The sequence below is a fragment of the Amborella trichopoda genome, chromosome 5 (genome assembly GCF_054954075.1).
Source record: "Amborella trichopoda isolate Santa Cruz 75 chromosome 5, AtrichopodaSantaCruz75HAP2 v2.0, whole genome shotgun sequence".
NCBI lineage: Eukaryota > Viridiplantae > Streptophyta > Magnoliopsida > Amborellales > Amborellaceae > Amborella > Amborella trichopoda.
In genome coordinates, this window is record NC_142340.1 from 8530124 (window position 1) to 8542330 (window position 12207).

The 12207-nt window shown below is 34.6% G+C and overlaps 1 protein-coding gene across 1 annotated transcript; it reads left to right on the forward strand.

The window, feature by feature from the left end:
* Positions 1 to 4289: 4289 nt before the first annotated feature.
* On the forward strand, positions 4290 to 11674 carry LOC18443743 (caffeoyl-CoA O-methyltransferase). The gene is made up of 5 exons (XM_088867328.1): positions 4290 to 4486; positions 8287 to 8366; positions 9451 to 9595; positions 10813 to 10947; positions 11025 to 11674. The coding sequence occupies exons 1-5, from the start codon at positions 4406 to 4408 to the stop codon at positions 11313 to 11315; spliced, it is 732 nt and encodes a 243-aa protein (XP_088723454.1). The 5' UTR covers positions 4290 to 4405; the 3' UTR covers positions 11316 to 11674.
* Positions 11675 to 12207: the final 533 nt, after the last annotated feature.

Below are 12207 nucleotides of genomic sequence, written 5' to 3' on the forward strand. Positions count from 1 at the left end.
TATAATCATGGCCTTCCCCTTGTTTACATGTATTCCATTTTTTTAATTTCTTTTTCTGGGTCTATCTGAACCGTTCAATTTTTTTTTCCTTTTAAATTTTTGTCGTTTATCATTAATGTTATTCTTAGTTCAAAAGTGCTAGATAATATTTTGGCCATTTGTTTTTAGGTATATTTAGGATGAATTTGCCCATATATATTTTAAAAATATTGAATTAAATCAGTAAGAGGCAAATATTGTATACTGAAATGATACCTTGGCCATAAAATTTTCATCGTGATCTTTTTTCCCTAATTATAGTCCTCATAGCCACAATTAATCATAAGCCTTGAGGGCCATTATTGTGGAATTAACATATTGAATTGAATGGTGATGGAAAGAGAAAGGAGCTGCCGTAACACATCACATGACAATGATGACCGGTCTCGCTCCCCTTTTCATCACCTCCTAAGCCACATTTGGACGGTGATGACTCCTATGATCTCTAATTTGTAGTGTTCATAATGGTCCCAAAAATTTTCAGCGATTTATAACTGGAAAAAGATTATATGGCCTAACTCGACCACTTGATTAGGTGGTCTAATCTCCCAAAAGTAAATAATTTTTCTAATCTAGAATTTTATTACCTTATTTGACACACTTTGTGAACACTAGAAAGAAATGAAAAATAGACAACTAATTTTGAGCTTCTGAAAATTTACAATTGTAGTCCATTAAATGGATGGTCCAAAGTTTGTATTTGGGAAAATCAGGAGAAAGAGTGCGTATACCATGCTCACAAGGGACCATACTATGCTCCTACTCCCTCGAGCACACAACCCATCTAAGGAGATTTGTTTTTTTTCTAAAAATTTGGGAACCACCTAAGATTCACTAGGTGATTATTTTTAAAACAAAAAGTATCAATTTTTTGTTTTGTAACTCATAGATCTCACTATCAAAAAGTTGGATAGTCTCTGTTTAATCTTGAGATATTAGTTTTTTCAAGTGCACACAGAGTGTGATTTGAAAATTTTTTAATTGAGGCTGGTCTATGAGTTGAAGTGGTTACATCCCCAAAACTTGGGTCCTACAAATACTCTTAGATTGGGTTTCACCCAAGGCAGTCAATGGACATTGTGTTTCCAAATAGCAGGAAATCATTTGGCTTGAAGAACCTTTTTAAGTCCCAATGAAATAATCCTTTCTAGAATTTATATACAAGGTGGCTAATGATGATATGGTTTTTGGTTTTTTTTTTTTTTTTTGGACAAGATCGTGAAGTTCTATTGATAAGATAAAAAAACATAGCAATTACAATAGCTGGGAATCACAAACTACAATGTGGGAACCACTCACACCATGTTTAACTAAAAAATCAGCTACCTGGTTGGCTTCAGCAAAGCAATCAATTCAGCTATATTTGTAGGAGAGTTGCCACAAGGACTGAAATAGCAACAAAGAATATCGGTATTTGAGTTTCAAATAACACCTCCAATACCAGCAGGCCTCAGGTTCCCAATCGAAGTACCATCAAAATTAAGTTTGATGCATCCATTTGCTTGTGGATTCCATCATCCCACATGTCTAATTTATCCAAAAAAATGCCACATAATAACTGCCAAGTTCATCACAATATCCACCTTATACACACCATCACCCTCCTTGGTAGTCGAGAATCACGGCCACATAGTGTGTAAGATCTTCTCTTTTTTTGCTTTATGCATAGAAGTTTCCACTTAAAAATTCTTCTATTTTGTTCCAACCAAACTTCCCATAGCAATGCAGTCTTCATAATATCCCACAAAAGTTTTCCTTTCTTTGGCAAACCTAACACACCTAACTGCTACTGCTCCAAAATATTTAGATGGCGTTGAGGTAAAATCATAGCAACTCCACAAAATTGAAATGCCCACCTCCAAAGAGAACTTGTAAATTCACAATGGAGAAGAAAATGTTCCCCATTTTCTTCATCCCTTTTGCATAGCAAATAAATATTAACCAGGATCTTGCCTCATTTCCTAAGATTACCCACAGTTAGACATCTATTTTGCAAAAGGTCATTAAAAAAATTAACCTTATGGGGGACATGCCATTTCGAAATCTTATTGAGATTTCTATTATTCCATCGAACTCGATCATGAAATAATAATCTATATGCAGATTTACCCATCACTTTCCTCCTTCCAAACTATTTCATCATCTCCCTCTCTAGAGATATAAGTCTGTTGTAGCTCCTCAAGTAGTTCAGTTAACTGTGAAATAATAGAATCAGGCATTCTGTTATAAATACACTATATATTTCAGAGAGTCCCCATCTCTTATCTAACATAAATTTTATTCACCTTTGCCAAAGGATTGGAGATTTTTTAGAAGAGTTGAGGAAATATGATTTTCAAAGGCCTATCACCCAACCATTTGTTTGACAAAAAATTAATCTTCTCACCATTTCCTACTACCGATCGACTGCAGTACATTACAATACCCCTACAGCTAAGAATACCCTTCCAAAGGTGAGAAAGATTTTGCCCACCCTTCCTACCAATGATGAGTTGCGTACTTTGATCCACTTTCCTCCAAAGCTACTCAGTTTCAGTCATGGACGTCTACCACCATTTTGATAAGGATGGCCCATTCACCAATTTTAATTTTTTGATGCCTAAACCACGCTCCATCTTTGGCGTACAAACTATATCCCAACTGATATTTCTTCCCCCATCCAAAGACCTCCGCAGAAAATTCATCGTCATCTTTCAATCAACTTGATTATACTGTTAAGCATTAAGAATAATGGCAACTGATAAATGGGTAGGTTAGCCGATGACTCTTTTATAAGAGTAACACGGCCGTTCGAGGACAAAATTTTATTTTTCATAAATCCAATTTAACCTGATACCTTTTTTATAATTGAATCCTAAACATTCCTTGACAATCTCGAGTCTTAAATTGGAAGGCCCATATCTCGAGTCTGAAATTGGAAGGCCCATATCTTCAACTCTCCAACCCACACAACCAACAAAGGAAGAGCTCTTCGGCATAGCCAACACTAATGATACAAGTTTTTTTAAAATTAGCTTTTAATTTCAAAGCAAGCTTACAACTTCCTAAAAAATTGACAACAGTGGAGACTCCAATCATAACTGCTCCATAAAACACATCGTATCATCTACGTACTCTAAATGTGAACTAATTAGACTTGCAGTCCTGCAGCCGTATTATTGGAAGTTTTTTTTTTTTTTTTGTCTCGAGTGTTCTTATTGGTAGACCATGCCTTTTTGCCAGCTCGTGCACGCTCTTTTTTGGTAGTGCGTTGTTGCTGTCATGCTCACCTCCACCGATCCGTCCTCTATAATGATTTGCTCGTTGAAGCACTTTTTGTCAAAAGATTTTATGCTCTTGCAAGGGCAACTGTCTACTCAATCCCTCAAGTAAAACTCAATCAAGAAGTAATTTTGAGAGCTCAAAATTTGGAGATCGAATAGCTTCAACTCATAGAGTAACTTCGTAGAAAAAAGAAAACAATTTTTTTAAAAAAAAATTGCACCATCTTCTATACACCGCAAAAGATTAGCATCTCAAGATTGAATACAAACCGTCCAATATTTGGAGGGTGAGATTTAGTCATTACAAAACTTCATTTTTAGGTATTCCTTAGGTGGTTCCCAAAATTTCAGTTTGGAGTAAGTCTTCTCCCGGAGGAAGTATGTACAATATACTCCCACGGGTCCATATTTTACATGCTCATAACTTTTTGTCAGGTGTGAAAACACCTTTACATCATGGGCATCTTGGACATGATTTTATATGAGACAATATAATGTCAAATTTCTTGTTGATTATGATGTATGAACCACCTTCAATAATTGTGGCATTACTGTCGGTGATGTAACCTTTTTAAGCCATAGATTAACCTCAATTAAAAAAATTCCTATTATGCCCTTTGTGCATTTAGAAAAAAAAACTCTCGAGATTGAACAGAGACCATCCATTTTTAGATACACAGATCCAAGTGTTAGAAAAGTCTAATTTTGAATTTTTCTTTAGCGAATAATTATCCACTAATTCTTGGGTGATTCCTAAAATTTCATATTAATAAGAACTTAGGTGTTATAAAAAGCAGTCAACAGATCAATTATTGAATAAGTCGTTTTTTTATAAATTTTATAGAAGTCTCATAAAGGGGCACATAATTATGTTAGAATAATTGGCAAATTGTGATTGTTACGTAGTTAGATATGTTGGGTTGGGTTTGATATGTTTTCTTATTCAACGAGGATATATATAGAGGGAGAGGTTTGTTTCTCTCTCTTGTCTTGCCCCTTCTTCATTTTCAATAGAAACATTTCTCATTCCAGATCAAGCGATCCGCTATTCAATAAAAGCTTATTGCAATCAGATGCTGGTTGGTTAACTAAAGCTTGCTGCAATGAACCCCCCACCCACGAAACATGTACATCCCTGGGAGTTGCGTAACAAGAGCTTGTTGCAATCGGATGCTTTGTATCAGGTACCCGTCTCTCTCTCTCAATGAGAAGCTTTGTATCAGGTGTGAAGTTTATACTGTAAATTTGTCCATTACAAGGTCAAAAAATTGAATTTCTGATAGTTTCTATCCAAAGATTTTGTGGAATTTCTGATTCCTAAAGTTTGTGATGCGCTAAGAAATTGATTTAAAAAAAGGCCGGTTCAACTGAGTTACATGCATCAAAATTGTTTTAAAAAAGTCAAAGAAAAATGAATAAATTCCTAAGAAAATTCAATGGGTTGATAGAATTCGTTGGAAGAATAAAGAAGATGAAAACAATCCATAAAAGCAGTATTTTAAAAAACAGATCGGCGTCCTAGATAATCCATGTAGAAAATCGGGTCGGATCAGGGGTCCGTATTAGAGAGTCGGCCTGATTCGGCTTTCAAAAACCTTCAAAAAATTACTGTAATTTCTAAAAAAATTAGTTTTTTAGGTTTTTCAAAAAAAAAAATGGTATTAAATTGGACTTTTTCATTATTTTACATAAAGTATGTAAATACTGACAAGGTATCTCTTGGCTGACTATTAGTTGTCCATTAATTCACTTCACAATCAATAATTCATTTTCCCTATCTCAGTTATATAAATATATATATATATATATATGTGTGTGTGTGTGTGTGTGTGACAATAAAATCAAATTCGACAATAAAATTATTTATTATGCTACACGATTCAATTCAAAATGTATAAAGAACATATTCTTGTGATATTTTAAATTGGAGCATAGTGTAACTATGCTCCCTTGGAAGCATATAGTTTACTTCTTCTCCTCGGTCAAACTATCTATTTGGGAGGATTTTTTCAATATGAAATTTTGGGAATCACTTAAAAATCCAGAAACGATTATTCTTTAGAAAAATTGAAATTTGAGTTTTCTAACACTTAGATCTCACCTTCTAAAAATTAGATTGTTTTTTTTTTTAACGTTCTAAACAAAATTAGTTGATTTCTATTCACTCTTGAGACATTATTTTTTTTTCCAGTACTGTAGATCATGGAATTAGGAATTTTTCAATTGATTTTAATCTATGAGTTGAAGAGGTTATGTCCTTAAAATTCAAGGTTCTAAAATTAACTCTAGGTAAGGTTTACCTAAGAGAGTAAAGAGACAGTATAGTCCCAAAAGAGTAGAATTTATTTTTATGTTTTGAAAAGTAAAGGAGTAGAATTTCTTTGGCTTAATAGCACTTAATGCCCCCTGTCTCTCCCAGTCTTCGGGTTGCCTATTCAATCTCTAGCATAATACATGTTTCTCTCTCTTTCGCTCTATTAATCTATTATTCGGTCCCACGTCGAGTCCCTTCAAGGAGTCTATTTGAATTGTAAGCTTTTTCTACGAATTTCAATCAAATAAAGTTTGAGATCTACTTCTCTCATCAAGACACATCTAATAAAAATATTTTATTCATAAGAAGTAAATCGATCAAAATACTCATAAATTATTTTGGGTATTTTGGTCCATTTAATTTTAGGTGTAGTTTGTATAGAGCCGAGGTTATAAACAATCAAATTAAAGCCCACATTCAAATAGTGTCAAGAAATGTGGTTTCAATACTGGAAATCTTTGTGATAGCCTTAAAATATAGTTTTATATTTAATTATGAAATTTAAAGTTTAAAAAATAGTGTACATCGAGTAAATCTATAAAAACTTGAAAATCTTGAAAATTGACGGTCCAAAAATGCAGTACAAGATGCATTATTTTCAAAACTTGAAATCTATTTTTTTCTCATGTTCATGCATCTTGATGTCGAGATGATCAATTTGAGGATATTTTGGCATCAAAACAACCTCTTCTAGTAAACGTATTTAAGCAAGCTCTAATTTGATTGTTTAGAGCCTTGGCTCTACATAAAAAAAAAATTAATTTTGGTTTGTTATATTTGGGTTATGTTAGGGTGCTCATCGCTATGGAGTATTTTATCATTGCACTCAACAAAATCTAGACACATATATACCCTTGTTTTATATATGGAGCTTTTTTTTATGAAGGGCATTTTTGGTAATTAGAAGGGGTGTGACGTTATCTACCTGGGCTAGGTCATCACCCACATGAAGCATTAAATGCCACTATATGCTTCGACACTTCATGTAAATGACGTCACACTACTCCTAAGACCAAAAATACCCTTATTAAGTACAATTCTAATAATGATCATGACCTTAAATTTTCCCTTGAGCCATCCCATGCCTAGGTAAAAGGATATGGTTGTGTTAGATATGTAGCCAACTTAAAATTTTGCCAAAATTCATCCCTTTAATAAAGCAAAATGGAAAACTAGAATTCATGTAGTCGACCCCAATTAATTAGAAAAATACTAAAATGATGATGATGATTTGGTAGAACACCCTCATTCTAAAAAATTGAGTTAATTATAAGCCTCTTGATTCAAATTAGATGGGTCAATTCTTAAGAAAATTCTATTGGAGATATCTAGATTTATGTTGGAATAGGCTTGTATAGAATTCCTGTAAAATTAGGACTCAAATGGAGCCCGCAGTGGCGTCAACTCAAAGTGCATTAACAGTTAAATCCCATACCCGTTTCACCCCAAATTTTGCAGCGTAATAGATCTTGGAATTCTAATCCTATTAGAAGTGGTAGATCCATATTTGGCATATAAAACCCCCTAGCACCTGGACCCAAAGAGGAACCAGACAGTTTCAAAGAGCCATAGTCTGAGAGAAACCCTAATTTCGAGATCCTCAACGTAAACCCGATTCCAAAGTATAATTGTATAATATCCTTAGCTTAGGTTACTACCCAATTTAAGCCAATAATCCTAGAAAGCTTTCAGTCCAACTAGAAACCCTAGGTGTGATCCCTAGGCACACAACCATCTCCAAACGAATAGAATCTGCATAGATAAAAGTGGTAAAGACCTTCCAATTTTCAATGCATGTGTTTTGTATTCCATGCAAGTAAAGCTTCGAATTGGTGAAGACTCAATATAAATCTAATCAAAGTCTGATGTGGTCCCAGCTCCGTGTGCCTTCCTATGGTTCCGGTTTGGTAAGTTTTACTTTCCTCTTTCATTATTTGATGGGTGCGATTTGTATAGAGCTGAGGCTCTAAACAATCTTAGAGCCCACTTTCAAATAGTATCGAGAAATATGGTTTCAATCCTAAAAACTTTTGTGGTAGCCTTAAATTATATTTTTGTCTTTAATTATAAAAGTTAAAGCTTCAAAAATAGTGTAGATCGAGCAGTTTTATGAAAACTTGAAAACGACGGTCAAAAAATTCATTACAAGATACGCTATTTCCAAAACTTGAAATCCATTTTTTTCTCATGTCCATGCATCTTGATGTCAGGATGATCAATTTGATGATATTTGAGCATCAAAACCACCTCTTCTAGTGTAAGTTTTAAGATAGGCTCTAATTTGATTGTTTAGAGCCTAGGCTCTATATAAACATTTCCCTTGTTTGATTTTCCTTACATTTCAATCTCAAATAGAAACTTTTAATTTTATTGATTTAAAGAAAAAAGACATTTGTGATTTTAAGTGAGATCTAGCTAGCGGTACTGGCAGTTAGTAAGTAAGAGATTATGGCTCCATAATTCGGTCCTAACCCTGAATCCATCGACTTTGAAATGTTAATTTGAGTTTTCACCCTAACAGAGAGGGTAGATTCTGAATTTGCCTTCTTGGATATGAGTATTAAGAGCTATCATAAATAGATTTTTGAAATTTTGCCATACATCAAAGTTTCTAATATTTTCTCACTAGATATATAAGAAGTATAACTATTGATTATTTGGCTTTTACAGTATATCATGCAGACGAGTGTGTATCCTCGAGAAGCAGAGGGGCTCAAAGACTTAAGAGATGCTACTGAGGCCCATCCATGGTGATCTCTTTCTCTCATCTGTGTGGGCACACTCCTCCCTGCATGTACAAAGATTGAGATGTTGACGACATTTGTTGCATTTATCATTCTCTTCATTTGTATTTATAGTATGGGAAAATATACTATATGAGAAATGCACATGTTGAAATGCAGTAGCTTTACAAAAGAAAATCTTTCTTACAAAATGGATTTAGGATTTTAAAATTTCAAATTGAAATACATCTTAGGTCGACTTTGGCAGGGACCCATGTTTGGGATATTAAAGTTAACCCAATAGATGGTTGGATTTTAGATTTGTAATGGATAGCAGATGTACCCTTAAGGACATGCACTCTTGCGAAGACCTTCGCAACATGATGGAGAAGCATGATCGCTATGAGTGACAAGAGGGTGCCCCAAGGCTTTAGACCTTCCACTTCTCAACCTGGCCCCCCATGCCCTCTAGCTTCAATACAATAGCTCGAGTAAAAAGGGCCGGTACAACACAAGGACAAATATATTTCAACTTTAGATCCAAGATTTTACAGATCCCGAAAAGCAAAAAAAAAAAAAAAAAAGAAAAAGAAAAAAAAAGAGATTTGTGAAGAACTAAAATGAAATGTCTAAAATAAAGTTCAAACAACTCTAATTTTGAAGTTCCAAATCCATCTCTTTTCAAGATTCATGATCATGGTGATGGAGAAATCCACTCACTTTAGGATTCATGATCGTGGTGGTTGGGATTACTAATCCATGAAATTTTAGATCCAAAGCCTGCCTCTAAGATGAAATTTTGAAAGGAGGCCACATTTCAACAACTGTAGTGGCTGATGCACCAAAACCCTATCCTGCACTATGTCCCCATGGACTAAAGGCGATCCGCAAAACATTTACTACACATTATTTATTCATCCAATAGCAATAGATATGGTGGGAATCGAAATCCATTATGTCATAATCTGATGATCCCAATCTCTTTCAATCATTGTATGTTCTTTGATTACTAAGCGATAAACTTGTAGACTATCATTTTTCTGCAATTCACAGAATTGTAGCATAGTCCATACACTTCTTTTATTAAATGATATATCTGTTTGATGGGCAGGGCTATCATAGCTACTTCACCAGATGGAGGGCAATTTATAAGCTTGCTTTTAAAGCTAATAAATGCTAAGAAGACTATTGAGATTGGAGTTTTCACAGGATACTCTCTGCTTGCCACGGCTCTCTCTTTGCCTGATGATGGAAAAGTACGCACTTCTCCAAAAATTTCATAATTTTTTAAATATTTCTTCACTTTAATGGTTACAAGAACTTTTTGGTTTCATGCAACATGAAAAGATAGCATTCATATAAATATATTGTGATATTAATAATAAGGTATTTCAATATTGGCAAAATATATTGTGATATTAATAATAAGGTATTTCAATATTGGCGAGGTTTGTAAAAAGTTGCCTTCTCATAATGTAGAAGTAAAGCGGACCTTTAAAATTTGTTTAAAGATGTCTTCTTCTGTCGAAAATCTTAAGAAGACGTAGAAAATCTATTTTCATCCCTAGTTATAAATTTGAAAATTCTAGAAATGGTATAGATCGAGCAGATAAAAAATATTTGAAAATCTTGAAAATAGATGATCTAGATAACTTGTTACAAGATGCATTATTTTTTTGATTTAGAATTATAATTTTTTCTTCATGTCTATACACCGTTAAGACGATCAATTGGAGAGTTCTCCAACACCGCAATGCTATCATATGTATGGTTTTCGAGGTGCACCTTACTTCGATAATATAAGGTCACAACCTTATATAACTTATTCCCTTCAATGTTAATGATAATATTATTGTTCCCGGAAGTGTTATCATATTAATATCAATATTAGTATTAGTATGGGCATTCATGTTTCATTGGGGTTTTAGTGCAGCAGCACATGCATGTGGTATGCATGTGACTGCAGCCTCTTATGCCATGTGTTAAGAATAAATGAACTAGACGGGCTGATACAATGATGCAGTCTATTTTATTAAGACAGCACACAAGGCTGCAGCTATAAGTGTCCGTAGCCGCATGATGACATTCTTCTCTATATTTATATTTGTATAGTGGACCATTAATATTGTTAAAAGATGACCACAAATAATTGGGATAAGACTCAAATGCTAATGATGATCATTAATATTATTAATGTTGATGAGACTCCAACCCCCATTGTTGGACAATGGAGATGGAGCTATGGACTATCTCCACCATTTATGAATGCCGCTGACGCTGGAAACTAGTGTCGAACATGTACCATGTCTCATAGGAGAGTTGTGTCTTGTAAGGGTATCATTGTCATACATATGTCGTGTCTCAAAGGAAAGCCATGTTTCACACGAACACTCTGTTTTCTTTTCTCGTGTACAAAGAAAGCATTGTCACTGATACTAACCAAATGCATTGCTATATGATGACCTAAGTTCAGGTGGTGGCAATAGATATCGATAAAGCTGTATACGATGAGTATGGCCTACCAATCATCAAAAAAGTTGGGGTGGCACACAAGATCAGCTTCATCCATTCCCCAGCAATGCCAATCCTAGATGAATTGCTGCAAGATGTAAGCTCTCTCTGTATCTCTCTCTGTCTGTCTCTCTCTCAATTGTCCACCTCTAATGGAACTTATTATACAAACAGCCCAAGGAGGAAGGGTCCTTCGACTTTGCATTTGTGGATGCTGATAAGCCCAATTATGAGAATTACCATGAGAGACTCTTAAAGTTGGTTAAGGTTGGAGGGCTAATCATGTATGATAATACATTATGGGGTGGCAGTGTTGCTCAGGATGAGGCTTTAGTTCCAGACTTCCTGAAGCCTAACAGACACCATCTCATAAACTTCAATCGAGCTCTGGCCATAGATCCACGCGTCGAGATATCACAAATTCCTGTCGGGGATGGTGTCACCCTTTGTCGAAGGCTCTATTGATGTTCTTTTTTTGTTTTCCTTTTTTAAAAAAATGTAAATTGCAATACTCAAGGATGCCCTGTTGATCTTTGCAATGCTGGGGAAGGATTTTAAGGATAATAGAGAGGTGGGTGAGCCATTCCACCCATTCTTGTAAGTGAACCTACTTATAAATAAGGGTGGCAATGGACCCGGACCTGACCCGAGACCTGTTAGATATACCCTGTTGGATTTGGTACTATCCAAAATCACCCACATAAAGATATTCTCATATTGTGGGATTGATTGAGATATTCCCCTATTAGGTCGATTTGAGATATTCTCATATTTTGTCGGATTAAGATATTTTCATATTTTATGGGATTGAGATATTCTCAGTATAATTTATATTGATATTAATATTGATAAGGTTTCTAAAAAAAATAGAAATCCAAAAAAAATAGGATTCTTGGATGGATATATCTCTTGATCTTTTGATATATATGTTATATTAATAGGAAGTTCCATATTTTATGTGGATTCCTAATTATATATATGGGATGAAAGTGCAGAGAATTGGTATGCCCAATTTATGTCACCATATGGGAATGGTGGTTCCTCTAGAGAGAGATGGAGGTAGAGCCTAATGTGCATAATATGTGATTTTCTCTTAGAGAAAAAAGCTTCTTTTGGATAGAAACATTGTGATTGTGTCTCTTTTGGACTCCCGAAGATTGAGAGGCTTGTTTCTTGTAGAGAAGTAGTTCCCAGTGAGATTTTGAGTGGTTTTCCTTTTAGTGAGATACAGCCTCATTTGCTTTTAAAGTTCTCTTCTTTGACAATGGTCTAGTTATAGAATAAAGATGAGAGATCGACAGTGGTGTCGTTTGGGAGAGTAAGTTTAAAAGAGTTTGCTCGACTTGTATTTCTATCG